This window comes from Pipra filicauda, unplaced genomic scaffold (genome assembly GCF_003945595.2).
Source record: "Pipra filicauda isolate LSUMZ 115617 unplaced genomic scaffold, ASM394559v2 scaffold7_size6619720_pilon, whole genome shotgun sequence".
Classification (NCBI taxonomy): domain Eukaryota; kingdom Metazoa; phylum Chordata; class Aves; order Passeriformes; family Pipridae; genus Pipra; species Pipra filicauda.
Genome location: NW_024104976.1, coordinates 5937293 through 5959532, shown reverse-complemented (window position 1 = coordinate 5959532; position 22240 = coordinate 5937293). Strand labels below are relative to the sequence as shown.

General features: G+C 49.2%; 1 protein-coding gene across 1 annotated transcript; it reads left to right on the top strand.

Annotated features, from left to right (window-relative positions):
• The first annotated feature begins 14595 nt into the window (after positions 1 to 14595).
• Positions 14596 to 15610, top strand: LOC113998824 (olfactory receptor 11L1-like). The gene has a single exon (XM_027741858.2). The coding sequence runs from the start codon at positions 14672 to 14674 to the stop codon at positions 15608 to 15610; it is 939 nt and encodes a 312-aa protein (XP_027597659.1). The 5' UTR covers positions 14596 to 14671.
• The last annotated feature ends 6630 nt before the right edge of the window (positions 15611 to 22240 follow it).

Sequence of the window (22240 nt, the reverse complement as noted above, 5' to 3'; positions counted from 1 at the left end):
TGCAAGTTCTGATGAGCAGATCCCCCTGCACCTCAGACCCCTTTCATCCTCTTCTGCTGTTACGAAACCCCCTCTTCCCAGCTCTCCCCAGCCAGTGCCATGATAAGGGTGACAGCTCTTCCACAGTGCTGTGTCAGGGCAAAGCTGAGACACCCAAGAATCAACCTGAGGAGTGACCATGACAGCCCTTCAGCCCACAGAGAGAGATGGAGCAGACTCAGGCTTACCTCGTTCCTCGAGAAAAGGGAGGCAAGAGAGGAGGATGCAGAACCTGCAGCAGCACAGCCTTTTATGCTGTGTCCTGAGGTCTGTGGGGCCACAAACATTCCTTGCCCATGAAGCATCTAAACACCTGGTAGTCACCATGTGCCAACACCTCGTAGCTGATGAAGTCCCTGCCTCTTTCATGTCAGATATTGTTCTCTGGTTTCACACACAAAATATGAAAATGATTCCTCTCTGTCCCAGCTTCCAAAGACCACTTTACTTGGAGGTCTCAGACTACCATTCAAGGTCAGTTGAAATGGGTTTGCATAATATCAATTGCCTTTTTCACTTCTCCTTCTTGATGGTGAGCGTGGCCCCAGTCACAGTTACATTCAGCCATGAGGGACACCTCAGGTCAGCTCTCAGGAGCTTTCAGTGCAGGCACTCAGGCTCAGAGGGACATTTCTCCCCACAGCTCATCACAGACATACAGAAGAATGTGAGTGACTTGAGGCAGAAAGTCCAAAGTGAACGACCCCATATGGGGGAAGAGACTCATCTCTCCAGGGAGGTGGCAAGGAAAGTCCATGTTCAGCTGTAGGATGTCCCCTGCAGAAGAAGGGACAGCCAAGGGCAACTTGATTACAATCCTCGGGCTGTAGCATGGCCTGGTTTTGTGATCAAAGAGATGCCGCGTCCTTCCCTGAAAGAGACCCACACCCCAAGTGACCTGTTTGGATCAGCGTGTCCACCCAGAGGGCAGAGGCCTGGATGGTCAGCTTTGGGGAAGAGTCTGAGGGCAGGGAACACTTAGCTCTTGGCTCTTTGCCCTGGGTCAGGGATGGCTTGGCCCATTCCATGCCTTTCACATTTCAAAGGGACACTGGATCTGTCTCCCAGGGAACCTGGGAGTCATCGGGATGTGGAAGAGTTGGGAAAAACCCAGAGCTCCAGGCAAGCCTGAGTCACCCAGTGTGGACTTCAGTGGACACAGTGCCTCAGACTTGGGCATTCCAGGGATAACTGAGCTCATATCCTCCAAGTTCTGCTGTTGTCAAGGGCATTTCCAGACCTTTTAGCCCAATTGCAGGATCAACAGGTGCTTCTCTGCAATCCCCTGCATTTGCTGCCTCCCAAGGCTTTGCCTTTTGGTGGCTGCTCAAGGGCCCTCGTGACTCAGGGTACCCCAGAAAAAGCCCAGAAGGTGTGCATGCAGCTCTGGAGCTCTTGTGCTCCTACCAACTGCTCTGGGCAGACCAAACTGCCCAGGTACCTCAGAAGACTCTGGGCCTTGTCCTGGTGACTTCGAAGCACTGACACCGTTTAAGAGGTCACTGTCTCTTGAGCAGCTCTCCCAGGCCTGTCCCTTCTTTTCCCCCAGAGACAGCTGGGATCTCCTTTCTGGCACCATGGGATTGTTGCCTCTTGCCCTTTTGCACTGCACCTCTCAGGAGCGATTGCCTTCATCCTTTCCAGCACCTCCTGCAGGTGGTGGAGGCAGCAGTTGCATCCCCTCCTCTCAACCTTGCCCGTCTCCACAGGTTCCACAAGCCCAGTGCCCTCAACCCCGATGTCAGCTGCTCCTGCCCTTCTGTTCTCTTCTGTTCTGCCTCATCCTCTGCCAGTCCCTCTCTCCAGGAGAGTTCACCACCCCCTCTCTTGTCCCTGGGGACACAGAGTGGGGCACAGCATTCCAGATGTGGCCTCTGCAGTGCCACAGAAAGGGCACCATTCCTGAGGGCATCAGATCCCAGGGTTATGGGGTGAGGTCTGGAGAGGGACAGTAAGGAGCTCTCAGGATCAGGAGGGAAGGCTCCACACAGCACCTACAGTGCAAGGGACTCTGTTGGGACAGACTTTCTCTCCTCTTTCCAGCCTTTCTGCCCAGAAGGGTTTTGTACTCCCTGCTCTGGAAGGGGAATGCAGAGCAAGGGGCATTCCCTGCACACAGCCCTGTGCTCTCCATGGGACCATGGCATGTGCTCAGCAGTGCAGGCAGCCTCAGTGGCATCTCCTGGTGGCCCAGCTGGGAGGCTCAGCTGTAGAAACCATTCCCACCTCCTGGTAGCACACAGGGGCTTCCATGCAGCCCTGGAAGAGGTGCCCAAGAGACAGGGACCTCTCTGACACTGGCGGTGTTCAGAGGACAACGGGACAAGGCCCAGAGCTTCAGGAGGTGAGTGGGAAGTTTGTCCTGCTCCGAGCAGGACCAGAGCACTTCCAGTGGTCCCTCCTGACCTCCACTGTTCTGGGGTGCCCTGCACCTCCTGGGCCCTTGGAGCAGCCACCAAAAGACAGTGTCATGGAAAGCAGCAGCAGCAGCAGCAGCACAGGATTGCAAAGACATTCCAGGTGTTTTGGGAATTGTCTGCAAAGGTGTGGAAATGCCTTTGAAGAAAACAGAAATTGTGGAGGCATGAGGCTCCATGCTCTGCTGTCCCTGGAATTCCTGAGTCTGGGGCACTGTCTCCACTGAAGTCCACCCTGGGTGACTCAGGTTTGCCTGGAGCTCTGGGATTTTCCCAACTCTTCCCGATGGCAATGACTCCCAGGTGCTCTGGGAGACTGATCCAATGCCCCTTTGAAATGTGAAATGCATGGAATGGGCAAAGCCATCCCTGATCTAGGACACAGAGCCAAGAGCCTTTGGCTCCCTGCCCTCAGCCTCTTCCCCAAAGCAGGCCAAGCACGTCTCTGGCCTCTGGGTGAACACGCTGAGGAAAACAGGTCAGTTGGGGTGTGGGGTTTTTGCAGGAATGAATGAGAGGTGGGACATTCCTCTGTGTGCTCTGGAAATCCCAGTCCCCATGGGCAAGAAGGCCCATGTGCAAGGGGAGGCAGGAGGGCAGCCTGCAGAAATCAAGACCACTTAGCTGCTTGAAAAGGCCAAAGTGCTTAGGCAGTGGAGGCAGAAATACACATCTGGGGATAACTATGGCCAGGGAGTGCAAGGGGGGGATCAGGAAAGTGAAGGCAGAGCTGGAGCTGAACTTAACTCTGGACATGAAAAATCACAAGAAGGCTTTCTTCAGGTGCAGAGAACAACAAAGAAAGATGCAAGGAGCTGTAAATCCACAGGAGTGAAAGATGGCAAGATCTGACATGGGGAAGGAGGAGATTTTTCCCTTGGCATTCAGTGGCAGGTGCTCCAGCCATGCCAGTGATTGACAGAATCCAAGGGCAGGGAGTGGCAGAAGGAAATACCACCCACTGTAGAAAACAATCAGCTTCAAGACCATCGAAGGAACCTGCATGTGCACAAGTGCAAGGGGCCTGATGAGATGCATGTGAGGGTCCTGAAGGGACTGGCAGAAGAAGTTGCTAAAGCACTCCCCATCTTATTTGAAAAGTCTCAGCACAGGAGAATTGAGAAGTGGAGGCCAGGCAGTCTCACCTCTGTGCCTTGGCAAGGTCATGGAGCAGATCCTCCTGGAAGCCGTGCTATGACACTGAGAAAAGAAGGAGCTGATTGGTGCCAGTCAACTGGGCTTCAGTAAGGGCAGTCATTCCTGAGAAGAGTAGTGTCCTTCACCTGATATGGGTTTAATGAATTTCTGTCATGGGCTTATATCACTGGGGGATGAGGGAAAAGCAACTGATGTGCAAAACATGGAAGAGGACCCTGCACAACACCCTCCTCCCTAGACTGTAGAGACATGGCTTATCTGGCTGGGACCCTCAGGGACTAAGGAACTGGATTCATGGAATTGGGTTGTGATCAATGGCTCAATGTCCAAGTAGAGATGAGTGACAAGTGTTATTCCTCAGGGCTTGGTTTGGGGACCAGGATTATTTAAGTCCTTTGTCAGGGACATGGAGAGTGGGATTGAGTGTATCCTCAGCACGTTTGTAGATGACATTGAGCTGAGTGGTGTGGGTGATACTCTAGAGGCAGGGATGGCATCCAGAGGGACCTGGAGAGGCTGGAGAGGTGGGTCTGTGCAAACCTCATGAAGTTCCAAAAGGACAAGTGCCCTGGTCAGGGCAATCCCAAACATGGAGACAGGATGGGCTGGGAGTGGATTGACAGGAGCCCTTGAGAGAACAGCTTGGAGGCTCTGGCTGTTGAAGTAGTGAACGTGTGCTGACAGCCCAGAAGCCAATGGTATCCTGGGCTGCATGCAGAGACGTGGGGCAGCAGGGCAAGGGAGGGGATCCTCCCTCTCTACTCTGCTCTCCTGAGACCATACCTGGGCTCCTGTGTGCTGCCCTAGGACCCTCAGCAGAAGAAACACACGGACCTGATGGAGTGGGTCCAGAGGAGGCCTCAGCTGATCAGGTGAGTGGAGCATTTTCCCTATGAGGACAGGCTGAGAGGGTTGGGGTTGTGTAGCTGAGAGAAGAGAAGAGAAAGCTCCCAGCAGACATTCAGTAAAGCGGCAGAGGAATATTTGGTCAGGGTTTGTAGTGATAGGACAAGGGGTAATGGTTTTAAACTGTGAGTGGGTAAATGTAGATTAGAGATGAGAAACAAATTGTTTCCGCTGAGTGTGTTGAGACATTGGAACAGGTCTTCCACAGAAGTTTGGGATAACATGTCAGGGGGCTGGGACTTGATGATCTTCAAAGTCCTGGTCATCTCTAAATAATTCCTAGATTGAGGAGACAAATCTGTGTTGTATGAAGTGGGAGAACAACATTTCAGATGAAAGAGGAAAGGACTTAATCAGCAAAGAAGCCTTACAAGTGATGACTACCAGGTGTTTAGATGTTTCATGGGCAAGGAATGTTTGTGGCCCCACAGGGCTCAGGGACACAGCATAAAAGGCTGTGCTGCTGCAGTTTCTGCATCCTCCTCTCTTGCCTCCCTTTCCTCGAGGAACGAGGTAAGCCTGAGTCTGCTCCATCTCTCTCTGTGGGCTGAAGGGCTGCCATGGTCACTCCTCAGGTTGATCCTTGGGTGTCTCAGCTTGGCCTTGACACAGAGTTGTTGAAGGGCTGTCAGCCTTTTCATGGTGGTGGCTGGGGAGAGCTGGGAATTTGGAATTAAGGGTTTAGTTCCAGCAAAAAGGGATCAAGGGCTCAGAGCTGCAAGGGGATCTGCCTAACAGAATTTGCACTTGCAGTGCTGGAATGAAATGGCTCAGTGCATCCCCTGACATCTCTAACACAGCCAAGTCTGTTCTGGAGATGGACTGTGATCAATCTTTTCACAGATGCCTTAAACCCACTCTCCTAGGTCCTATTCATAAACCTGGGCAGCCTTCTTGTGCTTTTTGTCTCATAGGCCATGATGAGGGTTGTGGGAGTGTTAGACTCAGTGTGCTTTTAAAGCAAATGGTGTCTAGGTAGATTACTGTAGGAAAGAGAGACAAACTGATCCTGAGGTTGTTGCTCCCTGCTCTGTGTTCCAGCTCTGCCTCCTTCACCCAGAGATGTCTTGCTGCAGACCCTGTCCCCCACGCCCCTGCGGCCCCTGTGGCCCAACCCCACTCGCCAGCAGCTGCACTGAGCCCTGTTACGCCCGCTGCGCTGACTCCACCGTCTACATCGAGGCCACCCCGGTGGTGGTGACCATGCCGGGCCCCATCCTCACCTCCTTCCCTCAGAACACAGCCGTGGGATCCTCTCTGTCAGCTGCTGTTGGCAGCTCCCTCAGCTCCTCGGGGGTTCCCATCTCTTCTGGGGGCTCCCTTGGTCTGGGGGGGTCTGGGCTGTGTCTGCCTATCCCCCGCTACAGCATGAACTGCTGAGGATGGCACAGCATCCCCTTGCTCCTTGGGAAATGGGCCCCCCTGACCCCTGCAAAAGCCTTTCTTGGTCTCTGCTCTGTTCCACTGCATTTGCTCCTTCTCATTAAAGCCTTTTGTGCAGCATCACTGGAGAGTCGTGGTCCTTTGTTCTCCTCCTCCCTCAGGTTACCAGCTGGTCTGCCAGGATGAGCACTGGCTGCTGTCCTGAGCTTACCATCAGCTGCAGAGAGAGCTCCCTGAGCTTAGAGCAGTGCACCCTGAGCTTAGCAGCAAGGACATGGACTCAAAATAAAAGAGGGTGAATGGCTTTAGCAGCACTTGATCACTGACTGATTCAATATTTAGGAAGCAATATGATAGGACTGGCTGCAAATATAAAAATGAATTAATTCTAGATTTACAGTAAGCTTTCATTCCATCACAAACCTACAGGCACAGAGATGTGCACATCTGTGTTTTGGTGTGTAAATGTAGCTATCAAAAATTTCCCTTGGTCTTTGTGAAATACTCACATCAAATCCCTTTGCATTTCTCAAGAAGTGTGGGCTGGACTTGGAGGAGTGTGTGAGTGGGGGCAGTGTATCAGCCAAGGCCTCCTTGTCAGAGGTGCTCTTTCAGGTATCCCAACCTGATGGTTCTCAAGCTCCCAGAGACATCCCACTCAGAGGGAGGTGCTGGCACAGCCTGTAGCAGTCCAGGAGACCTCAAGGGATGGCTCTTTAGAGGGTGCCAAGATGCTTTCCTAGGCAGGAGGTTCCATCCTGCCTACAACCCAAGTCGGTAACTCCTGGCAACAATGTCCAAGACATTTGAGAATTGTTTCCAAAACTGCAGCAATAGTGGTGGTCTTCCACTTGGGCTCCAGTTCAGGCAGGGAATGCTGGAAGGCTGTGAGGGGCTGACTGCTGATCCTCTGTCCCCCAGCGTGGTTGCAAAGCTGATGTTGCTGTTGTTGTCAGGGCTGTCCCCACCCATAACATGCAACAGCCCCTGGTGTGGGGAAGGACATTTCACCTCCCAAAGGCTTCTGTAAAGGGACACGTCAGCTCTCAGCCTAGAATAAGAGCTTTTTTTTTTCAGGGTAAACATGACCAGCATTTGGCTAGGGCACCACAGCAGACCTAAAAGAGGATAATGAATTCCCTGTTAATTCAAAGCAAAGAGTCTCTCCCTCACTCCTTGGCCAGCAAGGAACTGAACTGTATCGAGGGTACAGTCCCACAGCACCCTGGGAGCACAGCTGGATTTGTGGTGAGGGCTGCAGCCCTCATGGTCTCCCTGGACTGGAGGTGTCCTGGGCCCTGCAAAGCCCTGCGTGCAGGGTCGCCTTGAGCAGCTGCAGAGGGAGTGGGTGGTGGCCGTGCATGGCTGTGGGCAGGAGGTGTGGGAGGAGGGCAAGGCTCGGCTCTGGAGTTTGTGATGCTGGTGGGAAAGGAGGTGAAGTTTTGCGGGAGCCCCTTTGGGTGGCGTGTGAGGTGATCGGAGAGAGGCAGGGAGGGAGGGGGTGCGGCAGCGCCAGGGAGCGCCGGGCCGGGCTGGGGCGTGTGGGAGCTGAGTGGGGGAGCAGAGTGGCGCAGCGGGAGCGTGCTGGGCCCATAACCCAGAGGTCGATGAATCGAAACCATCCTCTGCTAAGACACCTTTTGCACCGCTGCTGCCTCAGCCCACAACTTTTCCCCTGCGCTGCTGCAGCTGTCGCGGCACCCACGGCCATGGCCCTGCTCTGTCTTCTGCCCCTGCTCCCTCACAGTGCCACCTGCTTTCTCCTCTGCTTTCTCAGGTGCCAGCACTCCCCACATGCCCCTCAGCAAGGCAGAGGTTGGCATGGAAAGGTGAGGTCACAAGAGGAGCCTGTCTAAAAGGAGACAGAGAGAGGTCTTCTACTTAAAAAAAGTCCCAGAAAGCACCAGGGGCGTTGGCAGCAAATTCCTCTGGCTCTGCCAGCATGGGACATCCACAGCAAATGCTGGCAAAAGCAGGAGCCTCCAAGCACAAGGTGTCCATCTGGCAAGGGATGCGTGGAATGATTGGGAAGTGCTCCTGTCTCAGCCTGGGATGGGCTCCTTGTAGGCTGAATCCAAGCTGACAGAGAACATGCTGCAGAAATCCGTCTAAAAGGCACAACTCTCCTGGGGCTGTTCTGAGGCCTGGGTTGGCTCAGCTCCTGCTCTGGATAGCCTGTGGCGGGCTGGCCAGGAAATCCTCTGAGCTCAGCAGCTGCAGGATCTGCTCCAAGCTGTGTCTCTGTAGCTCCAGCCAGCCAGTTTTGGGCACAACTCTCCTACCAAGCTGTGAGGATGCTGCCCCCCACATAACCACCTTCTCATAGTGGAAATCTCTGATGCTCTGGTTCTTGTGTTTCCAGGCTGAGCCACAGCTGTGCAAAGAAAGGCCTTGCTGCTGTTTCCTAGCTACCTGCTTTGACAAGGTCCAAACTGCTGTAAACCGTGTGGCCTTGGCCTTGGGAAAGCACTCCAGCCAGACTGGCCCCTCTCCTCTTGGCCTCTGCCCCTCCTTAGCCACATATTCAGAGGTGTTCAGAGCTGCCTGTGAGCAGCTCCCAAAGCAATGATGCTCTATGGGTGGGCTGCAGGGAATGGCAGAGATCCTGGGCAGGATATAGGGGACAGAATCAAGAGGAATCTTCTGCACTTCCCACTCCTCCCCCTGCTCATGGGGTCCTCCAGGCAGCCAGCCACTCTGCAAGGCTGCTGATGGGCATACATATGTCACACTTATAGACAGTGCTGGGGGTGGTGGGAGATTCAGTGCCACTGAACACAGGCTGCTGGGCAAGGCCTGTTGCTGGCCTGAGATGTGGTGACAACACCCAAGGTCAGTATCCATGTACTGAACAACTCTCTGGAGAGATGTGCATTCCGTCACATTACACCAAACGCTGTCATGAAGGAAACCTACCTCACCCAGATGGTGGAGTCCACCCGCTTCACGTGGCAAGGGGAAACCTTCCTGTGTCCACTTATACTCGTGAGGCACATTCTTCCCCAGATGGTTAAGAAGAGGAAGGAAGCAAGGAAAAAAACCTACATTTTCCAGTCTGTCTCTCAGACAAAGGCTTGTGAGCAGTGCTGGCCGGAGCAACAACTGTGCTGAGAAGCAGCAGCTCAAGCAGGAGAGCTGATACAGTGTGCTGACAACCTCTGGGCAGGCACATCTATCTGTTGGTGACTTTAGCCTATGGTGAAGCTTCTCAGAAGCAATGGGTTTTTGAAAGTGTCATGGCTTATAGAAAAAAAAGATGTTTTCACCTTTGAAAAACAGTTCAGCTGAAGGTGAGGCTTTTACACTAAAATGCCATCTACCACTCACCTCACCCCATGCTTGTAGCCTGAATGATACACTTTAAATATGCAGTGACAGTGATACCTGTATGTGAGTGAGCATCATCTTCCTTAGTCACAGATACACTGTTTGGATGTGCTGTTTCCCAGGCTTGGTTGTCCCTTCACTGGCTTGACTAAAACTGCCTCAGCTTGTTCTCTGCCCGAGCAACAGTCACCATGGCACAGGGCAGGTGGCAGAAGGAAGAGATCTCCCGTCCTCCATCAGCATGCCACCAAGTGACACTGTCTGCCTTTCCCCAGAGAGCACCTGCCATCCTCTTCTGCTCACCATGGACACTTGGTAGAAGACCAAGTGGGAGTCCATTCAAAAGTGACTGGCCCGCAAATGAGACAAGGGCAGAGTGGAATGGCTGAGCAGGAGCCTGTGCATCAACCAGTAGAGAAAATCTCCAGCCCCCCGGCACACACTGGCCAGGGGCAGTTGCAATTTCAGGAGAAAGAAACACAAGAAGACTCGGGCTGTGATGAAGCATTGCTTTAATGCAAACAGAAAGGGCTTTGGGAGAGGAGGGGGAAGAGTGCTGAGCACGAGAGGGAGAGGGCTCCACAGGACATCACCCCTTGCAGCAGCGGGATGCAGAGCACCTGCAAGGCGCTCCTTTCTCCCCATCACAGCTAGAGCTGGTGAGAATCGCCCCCCATCCACAGCAAGGGCAGGGGAAGTGCTTTGCCTTGGTCAGGGCAAAAGCTCCGGAGCCTGGGAGGGAGGGAGGGTGAGGGGCTAGCTGAGGATAACAAGGAAAGCATAGGAAGATTAAGAGCAAGAAGTGCACAATGTCAAGGGATGACACACGGCTCCTGTGCGTGGAGGGGAAGAGGCAGGAGCCCCACACACTGTGAAACCACAGGCATCTCCCCCATCCTGGATCCAGATCTCGTTTGTTCGTTCCTGGTCGTCCTTCCCAACATGAGGGATCCACCGTCCCTACCAGCAGGGATTGCACAAACGCAGGGACCCACAGAGACCGCTCCCAAGGCCTGCAAATCTCCCAAATCCAAGGGAGCCCCCAGAAGAGATGGGAACCCCCGCAGAGCTGAGGTTGCTGCCAACAGCAGCTGACAGAGAGGATCCCACGGCTGTGCTCTGAGGGAAGGAGGTGAGGATGGGGCCCGGCATGGTCACCACCACCGGGGAGGGCTCGATGTACACGGTGGAGTCAGCGCAGCGCTGGACACAGGGCTCGTTGCAGCTGCTTGCAAGGGGAGCTGGGCCGCAGGGGCCACAGGGACATGGGGGACAGGGTCTGTAGCAAGACATCTCTGGGTGAAGGAGGCAGAGCTGGAACACAGAGCAGGGCGTGAGCATGACATGGAAGCTGAGGGGAGACAACAGATCAGAACATCAAGTGCCTGTGCAAAGAGCCCGGTGCGGTTCAGACTTACCTGGCTGACAGGGGAGATGGCAGCGAGGGCAGTGGATGGCAGCTGTGGAGACACAGGGACTTTTATACCCTGTCTCCAAAGCCTTGGGGGGCCCAAAGCATTCTTTTTGCATGAAGCATTCTCCTGACTTGCAGTATTTGCTTGCAACGTGCTCCTGGATGTTTACACATTTCCCCCTTTCATCAGACAGGGTTTGCTCCCATTGAACACGTGGGCAAGAATAAAGGTGCCCTTTGAAGTTCATCAGTCGTTATGCTGCTTCTTAAAGCCACGGGTCTTGTTGTCCATCTTGTCTAGGCTGCCCGCAGAAACACACAGCGGCATTGCTGGCCACGCACATTCCTGGGGCACGGTCTCCACCACCGCCCTTCCACACCACACACTGACCTCAGGCACTCAGGAGTTCAGCACCTGAAGACACCTCAATGTTGGTTCCGGCTCAGGGCCTTGGCCTGCCCAGCAGAGACTCATTGGCTTTGCAGTTGTCTTTAGACATTTGGGCAATGATCCACCAGAATCTTTTTTGACCCATCCTCTGCCCAGCTCTTGCACTCTTCTGCACCCAGTACAGGAACTGTTTCTTCTGATCCTTACACAACAGAAGCACCTCAGAGCTCTGGTTCCTAGTCTTTCCCACATCTCAGAGAGGCTGTTTGCCTCCAGGATGAGCATGAGGAGAAAAACAAAGCCATTTTGGCTTGGCTCAGTCTCAGACAAGGAGTCATAAGGCTCTTCGAACATACCTTTCATAGACTTGTTTTTCAGTAAACAACAAACTCTCTCAGCTGAACTCATATGCCCAGTGGGAAGAAGAAAAACAATGGTTATATTGTCTAGGAATAACACCTTTCCCATCCAGGAGTGAAACAGCTGGACAGTCCTCATGAGAGTGAGCAGTTCAGCTCTTTGGCCTACCCTTTGATGTTTTGCTGATGTCCATATGACTTGGACAGTGGGTGAGCCACAAGGACTGATAACCACAGGCCACAGTGAAGGCATATGTCAACAGGTGGGGTGCTTCAGGTGCTGAACTCCTGAGTGCCTGAGGTCAGTGTGTGGTGTGGAAGGGCGGTGGTGGAGACCGTGCCCCAGGAATGTGCGTGGCCAGCAATGCCGCTGTGTGTTTCTGCGGGCAGCCTAGACAAGATGGACAACAAGACCCGTGGCTTTAAGAAGCAGCATAACGATTGATGAACTTCAAAGGGCACCTTTATTCTTGCCCACGTGTTCAATGGGAGCAAACCCTGTCTGATGAAAGGGGGAAATGTGTAAACATCCAGGAGCACGTTGCAAGCAAATACTGCAAGTCAGGAGAATGCTTCATGCAAAAAGAATGCTTTGGGCCCCCCAAGGCTTTGGAGACAGGGTATAAAAGTCCCTGTGTCTCCACAGCTGCCATCCACTGCCCTCGCTGCCATCTCCCCTGTCAGCCAGGTAAGTCTGAACCGCACCGGGCTCTTTGCACAGGCACTTGATGTTCTGATCTGTTGTCTCCCCTCAGCTTCCATGTCATGCTCACGCCCTGCTCTGTGTTCCAGCTCTGCCTCCTTCACCCAGAGATGTCTTGCTACAGACCCTGTCCCCCATGTCCCTGTGGCCCCTGCGGCCCAGCTCCCCTTGCAAGCAGCTGCAACGAGCCCTGTGTCCAGCGCTGCGCTGACTCCACCGTGTACATCGAGCCCTCCCCGGTGGTGGTGACCATGCCGGGCCCCATCCTCACCTCCTTCCCTCAGAGCACAGCCGTGGGATCCTCTCTGTCAGCTGCTGTTGGCAGCAACCTCAGCTCTGCGGGGGTTCCCATCTCTTCTGGGGGCTCCCTTGGATTTGGGAGATTTGCAGGCCTTGGGAGCGGTCTCTGTGGGTCCCTGCGTTTGTGCAATCCCTGCTGGTAGGGACGGTGGATCCCTCATGTTGGGAAGGACGACCAGGAACGAACAAACGAGATCTGGATCCAGGATGGGGGAGATGCCTGTGGTTTCACAGTGTGTGGGGCTCCTGCCTCTTCCCCTCCACGCACAGGAGCCGTGTGTCATCCCTTGACATTGTGCACTTCTTGCTCTTAATCTTCCTATGCTTTCCTTGTTATCCTCAGCTAGACCCTCACCCTCCCTCCCTCCCAGGCTCCGGAGCTTTTGCCCTGACCAAGGCAAAGCACTTCCCCTGCCCTTGCTGTGGATGGGGGGCGATTCTCACCAGCTCTAGCTGTGATGGGGAGAAAGGAGCGCCTTGCAGGTGCTCTGCATCCCGCTGCTGCAAGGGGTGATGTCCTGTGGAGCCCTCTCCCTCTCGTGCTCAGCACTCTTCCCCCTCCTCTCCCAAAGCCCTTTCTGTTTGCATTAAAGCAATGCTTCATCACAGCCCGAGTCTCCTTGTGTTTCTTTCTCCTGAAATTGCAACTGCCCCTGGCCAGTGTGTGCCGGGGGGCTGGAGATTTTCTCTACTGGTTGATGCACAGGCTCCTGCTCAGCCATTCCACTCTGCCCTTGTCTCATTTGCGGGCCAGTCACTTTTGAATGGACTCCCTCTTGGTCTTCTACCAAGTGTCCAAGCAGAAGAGGATGGCAGGTGCTCTCTGGGGAAAGGCAGACAGTGAAGTTATGGTGAACAGGAACAATAGGGTTTCTATCACTTGGGAATCATTTCCTCTCAGTAACACTGGCAGTATTTTTGCTGAGGTAACAAAAGTGTGAGTGGGTTGTGGATATTGTTACAGCTACAAAAAATATTCTACAGCAAGAAAAGAGACCGAAGTGGTTCAGTTTCATCAGGACTTCACTGATTTTTTTTCCTTCTCTTACTAACAAGGTCTCCCTTGCACATGTATCATCAGTCCCTTGTTGCTATTGTGCCCCATGGAGTGTCTCCACCCATGGCATTAATCCTCAGAGATCATTAGCAAGGTTTGAAATCCATGCTTGGTACAGTTCAGCTTTTATCTCTGTCTCTGTGTCTCTGTGAAAGCCGAGATTGACCAAGAGGGAGGTCACTTTGAAAGTGTTTCTATCCAAGATGATGTTTTAGTCAGTGTAAGGGTTTAGTAATAGGACTCAAACTACAGAGTACCAGATAATTAATTAATATTTCTGATACTGACATTAATTGTGCCTTAACTCCCAAAAATAACAAAGTTACTGATGCATACACCCTTAGACAAGGGCCTGAATGCAGATTGAAACCTACTTGCACCTAATGCATTCACAGCTTGGAAAACAGCTCTGGAAAAATTGGACACATGCTGAATATTATGTGCATTGTTTCATCTGTAAGTAACCAGGTACCACTGCCATGTGTATCAGCATTATTTTGAACATGGAAAATGGAGTTCTTAATCAATGCTCTTAATCAATGGCTAGTAAAAGATTATTCTCTATTGTTTCTGTTCTTGAGGTGGAAATTATATCTTCACTCAAAGCATTTAACAAGAAATAATAGTTTGCTGATTAATCCTTGTGAAAGTTTGCTGTCCTTCATGAGAGAACATTTTGAGAGGATTCTTATTTGTACCCTTATATGTGTATGGACCATGCAAATAATTACCTACATTTTTATGAAAAAAACCATGTGTGCATTAACGAGTGGAATATTCAATGCAATAATCACTGTTGATTATGTATATAAGTTTTTATTTCTTCCAGCAGAAAGCAGATCCTTGGTGTGTGTGTGTCTAAGTTCATAAACTGTATACCTGTAAGTATATAATTTTATGGTATTGATTAGTATAAATTATACCTTTATATATTTGTGCACTTTCTTATACATATATTTGTGTGCAACTGGACTATTTGCAATGTATTCTATAACTGTCAGTGTCAAGTTTATGAAATACGTGTTAAAACTTACATTTCATGAGAGAAAGAGTCCAGGAAAGTACAGGGTGAAAAGGACAGAACTGGTAGTGATTTTGATGCTGTTCCCAAAGTTTTATTTGAGAATCCTAATCTTTATAAATTTTAACCACTGAAAGTTATCATATTCTGATACTGATATTTTCCTTAGCAGACAAATCCTAGCTCTTTCTGAGAGATGACAAATGTTACAGCAGTGCTGGAATTCAAGCTACTGGGCTTCAGCAGCAACCCATACTGTCAGATCTTGCTATTCATGGTGGTTATGGTTATTTATATTCTCACCATCTTAGGAAACATCATTATTATATTGGTGGTGAAACTGGAGCCAAAACTTCATTCACCCATGTTCAGATTTCTCCAGAACCTTTCTTTCCTGGAAGTCTGTTACACCACCACAATTGTTCCTAAGATGTTGTCCAATCTGCTGGCAAAGAGGAAGAGCATCTCTTTCTCAGGATGCATGGCACAGCTTTACTATTTCGTTTCCCTGGGAATTACTGAATGCTACCTCTTGGCAGCGATGGCATACGACCGATTCCTCGCGGTCTGTCAGCCCCTGCAGTACAGTGTGGTCATGACTGATGAGTGTTACACACGTCTGGCTGTGGGCTCCTGGGTCACTGGTGTTTTCACTGGTGTTCTGCCCTGCCTGATGATCTCCAGGTTGCATTTTTGCAGCTACAACCTCATTGATCACTTCTTCTGTGATATCTCTCCGCTGTTGAAGCTCTCATGCTCAGACACCACTGTCACAGAAGCTGTCATCTTCATGATCTCTCTCCTGGTCCTTCCCAGCTGCTTTCTTTTGACTCTGGTTTCATACCTCTTTATAATCCTTACCATCCTGAAGATACCCTCTGCTTCTGGAAAAAGAGTAACCTTCTCCACCTGCAGCTCACACCTCATGGTGGTGACTATATACTATGGTACAACGATTTTCATATATGTCCGTCCCACCTACGGCCTCTCCTCAGACCTCAATAAAGCTGTTGCTGTGCTCTACACCGTGGTCACACCCCTTCTGAACCCAGTCATCTACAGCTTGAGAAACAAGGCGTTCCAGAAGGCCTTGGAAAAAACACTCTTCAGACACCATCGCCTTCATTCTTCATAATTTGGGAACTCTTCAATACTGACTTTTTGTTTTCGACTTTTTGTCTTGATTTGCCTTGATTTTGTTTTTTTTTTGGGGGGAGAGGTTGCTTGTTTGGGTTTGGGGTTTTTTTTTGTTGTATTTTTTTTTAATTTACTTATTCAGAATAAATGTCATCCTGTTTTTCTCATACATCACTTGACATGAAACCAGTCTAGTGACATAGAATAGAAAAAATGTATATGCCTTTTATGAGGAAAACATATCTCAGACCCACATTTTTATTGTTACTGCACAATAGTTTACAAGAAGTTAATGTGATATAACAATAAAAGCAACCTCAGCTGCGCCTTGTATGGCCTCTCTAGATCCTTCACCATCTTCGTGTCCCTCCTCTGAATGCTCTCTAATAGCTCTAATCCTTTCTTATATTGTAGCACTCGAAACTGCCCCCAGGACTCGAGGTGAGGCCGCCCCAGTGCAGAGCAGAGAGGGACAATCCCCTCCCTTCCCAGCCAGTGGTGCTTTGCCTGATGCCCCCTTGGACATGGTTGGCCCTCCTGGCTGCCAGGGCACTGCTGACTCATATCCAATTTGCACTGACCAAGACCTCCAGGTCCCTCTCCACAGCACTGTTCTCCGGTCTCTTTCTTCCCAGTCTGTCCATATATGCAGGGTTGCCCCAACCCACACACTTCCCTTTGTTAAACTTCATAAGACCGTGGAAAACCTGATCCAGAAGGGCTTTTGATCTGGACATAATTGCACCAAGCACTTACTGTCAGGAGGAGGACTTCTCATAAGTTAGTTCTGATTTTGAAGAAATGTGTGAGTCACTCAAGCAGAAGGAAACCATTGTATCTCCTCCCCCTGAAAGGGCAGTTCCAGATTGTTAGGAGGTTTGAGCTGCAGGAAAACTCTACCAGCCCAGGTATGACTGTATTTGAACCCAGCTACAGGAACAAAGACATGTACCTCAGAGCCTTCTTGGTGTAAAAGGTATGTGAGCTTTAGTGTTCTTGGGTTTAGATTCCATATATTTTTATTTTACTGAAACTGGTTTTTTTAACCCTATGGATTTGGAGTGGGAACTGAAGAAGAAAAGGAAGAGGGAAAAAAAAGAAATTAGTTAAACAGAGAAAAAATAAAGAAAGAAAGAAAGAGAGAAAGAGAGAAAGAAAGAGAAAGAAAGAGAAAGAAAAAGAAAGAAAGAAAAAACCAAAAAACAGCTGAATAACAAAAACTACATCCATAATTTCAACAAAGTAACAGACACAAGTATAAGAGTCATTACTTGTAGCTACAATAAGGTTGTCTACAAGTACAAAATCACAAGGGGTTCTCATAGAGGCACATCCATTCCACCAGAGCACGGGTATGACTCTGTGCTCCAGGATATAGAGTACAGCTATGTTATGATTTACTGACAAAATGACTGGGTATATAGTAAATATCAAAGCATTATGTGCTGTTAAAACAAAATCTGTGGCTTTACTGTTGGTGGGGTCATAAGGGAAATAAACTAGTTACCCCCAAGAGTGGAATTCCCTTTCCAATTTAATTGCATTATCCCAGGATACCTTTTGAATTTAAGTGGGCAAATTGCTTTCCTCTCCTTCTTTAATAGTTAATGTCACAGTAAATTGCATCCACAACTGAGAAGCATGTGTGGTGCAGAATATGCTATAGTTACCACATTGATTAGCATAAATAAAAGAAGGGAGGGGTCTCCACCCTGTGGATCGAGCTTGTTGATGTGCAAACCAAATTTAGTTTGTGCTGGCAATGGTTGCTCCTGCAAGAACGACAAGCTGTCCTCTGATGGTTGGTTAACTTGATCTTCAGTGAGGGTGTGCTGGTATCATTTCTGGAAAGACAAAACAACACAAGTCTTGGTGGGGTTTGTCCAGACAGGTTACCCCTTGGTGGCTCAAACTGTTTAACAGCTTGGAGTAATGACAAAAGTCCTTTTTCCCACTCAGAATATCTCTGTTCTGTCTCTTGAAATGCACTTGAGTTGAATAGTAAAGACCTCTTTAGTCCGCCAGGACCAGTTTGACCTTAATATTTCTCAGGTGAATCTCAGCTTCTACTTAATTAAGTACTTGCTACCCTGCTGCTGCTTCTTCTCCCACCTTTTTTTGGGGGGGGGGGGCAGGGAAGGGGTCTCCTGCAATTAGAGTTGCCCTCCACTAGTGGGACACTCTCTGAATTTGAGTTACCAATTGCACAAAATCCAGCACAGCAGTACTTAAAGGTGCAGTGTTGACATTCAGTTACCTGCAGTAAACAGTAAGCCACGTCTGTCTCTTTGGCTCTTTCACTGAACCAGACATGAGAATTGGAAGGGGCATGTGAGTGATCATAGCTCTTTTCTCCAAATCTGTCACCACCTAACCAATGCCCAAGATGGCAGCTGCTTGCATTGTGGCTGTGGGGTCTGCAGTGTTGGGCACCAGTGCTGATATAGTGGGGTCAAATCAATTAGAACTTCAGCAAAAGTCCAGCACTGTGGTACACCAGCAGTCCTTGAATCAGGGAGTTCAGGCATCATGTTAAGTGAGCACACAGATGTCTCTGGGTTTCTTTCAAGGTTAATGTTCAACACACACACAACTGCCTTCCATTGTTGAGAACGTTGAAACACAAAAAGTTTGCAATATGGACTTCAACTGCAAAGTGAGTAGTTGACATCTGCTTCTTACCCAGGAGCCATATATTAATCTTAGCATCTTGTCAGATAACATTTGCTCCGTTTAATCCAGTCTTTGCCACGTGGGTTGTACAACCAGCTCCTTGGCATCCAGCTCTGTCAGTATTGAATGTGCTCCTGTATCTATTAGAAATTTAATTAACTGCTGATGAGAACTAACTGGAATTAGAATTATTATGTATACATTGATAGGATACCACTTGCTGGATTTTAATATTTCCTCATTTATGGACATAATTCTCTTGCAAATCAGCCACCTGAATTGGATTGAATGGGGTCGTTTTTCTTGTGTGATTTCCTGCTTCACTGCAAGGTGTAGTAGATCCAAGGGGAGCTGAAGGACATAAGGAATCATCATTCCCTAGTTCTCTGTTGTCTGGATCACCCATATGTTTCCATCTTGTGAAAGTCTGCTATATTTTTCCTGCAACTCTGATATCTTTGATATCTTTGGTATTCCATATACAGCAGCACTTTAGTAGCAATTTGCTGACCATCACCTGTGTGTTCAGTTTTGGTTGGGGGTTGTAATGTTACTTCCTCATCATCAGAAGACTGTGCAAATATTATGCCTTTTTGTCAGGATCATAGACCGCTTTACAGTCTTCCAACTCCTTAATTGGATACAAAAAGTTACAGTTACAAGAGGGTGTTTCTGCAAATGATTCAAACTTTAAACCCTGCAATTCCCCTGGTAAGATTTTCCCTCTCCCCACATCCTCAAGCTTCTCCTGAGGTTGCCACAAGCAATGCCTCTGCCTGCAGCATTCTCTCCCTCTCATGACTCTGCTCAGCAGCAAGTAGCTCCTCTGCCTGCAGCCTCTTTTCTTTTTACTGATTGTTCCCAGCAGGAAGCAACTCTTTCTCCCAAAGGTGGCTTTCTCTCTCCTCATTTAACTGATCCTGCAATCTTTTCCCCAAACGCTGCAGAGGTCCGATCATTTCTCCCTCTGCCCGTTTGTTGGCATATTTCTCATTTTGGGCAGCGATTAAAGCCACTCCCAAAATTGCTCATAGAACTGCATTACCTTTTCCCTTTCATAACTTTTGTTCACTTAACACTACATTTACCCATTTAACCACAGCTTCAGGGTTACACAAATTTTCATTTACCCATTCCAGGTGCAGGGGAGACAGGCAGGCATTATATCCTCTCAACTTTTCTGAATTCAGGGAGCTGACAATATCCTTACCCAGATCAAGGACCCTAAAGAGAGTATTACTCTCATCTGAAAAAAGCTGTTACTCGGGAAAAGAAAAAAAAAAAAAGAAACCCAAACCTACCCTGAAAAAGAAAAAAGACTCACTCGATAAAATCCCCCCAAAAAACAAAGCCAGGAAACAGGCAGTGCACTGGCAGCAATAAAAACAACATTGTGATTACATTTATTTTGCTTGGCTGTTCTAGTTGGATCCCAGTTTCAGGAAATAGACTTCATAGTTGAGCAATAGTGGCAAAAAGAAGTTTATTTTCCCTATGAACAGGCCACTCCTGATCATATTACAATCCTCATAAATCTATAGTTTCCATCTTAATAGAATCATATAATGAAAGATTCATAGGATTACAGAATGCTTTGGGTTGGAAGTTACTGTCAAAGATAATCTATATCAATCCCCCTACCATGGGCAGGATATATTTCACTAGATCAAGTTGTCCAAAGCCTTGTTGTCCACATGGCCTTGAATGCTTCCAGTGACTGGGGTAACCACAACTTCTTTGAGCTACCTATTCTGGTGTCTCATCACCCTCATCAAAAATATTTCGTTTTTACATCCAGTATAACTTTTTTAGTTGTAAACCATTGCCATCACTCTTTTCACTACAGACCCTAGTAAAAAATCTTTCTCCATTTTTCTTACAACTCATCTTACACCGTTAAAATACCGCATTAATGTCTCCCTGGTGAGTTGTCTTCACCAGTCTGCAAAACTGCAACTCTCTCAACTTTTCTTCATAGAAGAGGTATTTCAGCCCTCTGATTTTTGTGGCTTCCTCTGGACCTTTTCTAAGAGGTCCATGTCTTTCTTGTGCTGGGATCCCAGAGCTGTACTCAGTACTGCAGCTGGACTCTCACAAGAGCAGAGAGAATCGTGTCCATCAACCTGCTGGTCATGTTTATGCAACCTAGCACACAATTCCAAGTGCACACTGACAGCTCAAGTCCAATTTTTCACCCACCAGTATCCCCAAATACTTTACCACTGGTCTGCTCTGAATACATTGAATCGTAGAATCACAGAATGGTTTGGGTTGGAAGGGACCCTAAAGATCATCTCGTTCCAACCCCCCTGCCACGGGCAGGGACACCTTTCACTAGCTCAGGTTGCTCCAAGCCCTGTCCAACCTGGCCTTGAACACTTCCAGTGATGGGACAGCTACAGCTTCTCTGGGCAACCTACACCAGGGCCTCCGTCACAGGGAAGATTTTTTTCTAATATCTGATCTCTACTCTCTGTCAGTTTGAAGCCATTCCCCCTTGTTCTGTCACTCCAGGCCCTTGTAAATAGTCTATATCCATCTGTCTTGCAGGCTCCCTACAGATACTGGAAGTCCAGAAAAATCTGAATTCTCTCAGCCTTTCCTCACAGCAGAGGTGCTCCAGCCCTCTCATCAACTTCATAACCTCTTCTGGAGTCACTCCAACAAGCTGATGGCCTTCCTGTGCTTCATTCCCCCCTCCAAATGACAAACAGCATCACCAGGGAGGTGTATGTCAAGCCAGAACTGCTGAAGATGCACAAGTTATGGGTCCTGTTGCTGGCTGTAGCTCTAGTCTCATTTGTCTCCATGGGATTTCTGGTGTTGCAAAGCATGTAAGTGAGGGAGAGGGTAGAGAAATTGTGTTCCCCCTGCCCTGGAAAGGAAGTGGGAACATGGAGAGTGTCTCCAGGAGGCCTCCAGCGGAGGAATCAATAGGGTAGGAGAGGAAATAGGCATAGCAAAGGGATGCAATTATGCTTGTTTCAGGTGAATGTCTCAGGGTTGGGGTGGTGGCAGGCAGTGCCAGGAGATGGCCAAGGGGAGACATTGGGATACAGGACTGTTGGGGTGGAGCAATGGAGGAAAGCTGTGTGAGGACATGGTATTCTGGCTCAGTTTAACCCTTCGTTTTTTTTCCCCAGACCTGACATTGATGTTCCAGAAGCAGAAGCATGTCAAGGACTATTGAGCAACATAACACAGCCTCAGAAGTGAGAGTCATGGCTGCAAGTGTGCTGGGAAGTGGCAGACGGGCAACTATCTTGACAGGGTCACCTGGTGGCCTCAGCGAAGGCCCAGGGTGTAGGAAGGGATGCAACAGAGAGTCATTGGTTTTCAGCAAGTCTTTGTGAGAGCATTCAACTCGCTTTCTTACAAGCTCTTTCTGCCCTAGGGTGAATGAGGTTTGGAGCCTGGAACACCTGAAATTAATGCAGAGCTGCCGCTGGAAGTTCAACGCTACTGCCTTGGCCAAATACAGGTGATTCCCACCACTCACAGAGAAAAGCTATTCAGTTCATCTACTTCAATAAAATCACGACCAAAGTGGTTTATTAATTTAATGATGACACATGCTTAACCCAAAATGGGTGAACTAGAAATTCAGGATCAAATATCAATAAGGAAGCACATAAACCAAAATGTTAAGATGCTTACAAAATTGTCAATATACAACTACAAATTTCTAAATACCCTTCTGCAAATAAGCCCAAGAAATTCTAATCACACAGAGCCACACTTATTGACACACTTACAAGCAAATCCTCCTCACGGCGTGTCTGTGTGCTCTAGATTTGTGGGAACCCCTTTTTCTCTCCAGTACACAAGCTTGAATCCAGATATGCACACTGTCCATGCAGTGGGTCCCTGCTTGCTGCACCCAGTGCTGACAGGCTGCATGCAGGCTCTGCACAACATTTGACTGTGAAGCTGCTCTACCTGGTTCTGGCAGATG

Excerpts from the sequence above, each read along its gene's own strand:
- LOC113998824 (XM_027741858.2), top strand. The coding sequence starts at position 14,672 with ATGACAAATGTTACAGCAGTGCTGGAATTCAAGCTACTGGGCTTCAGC.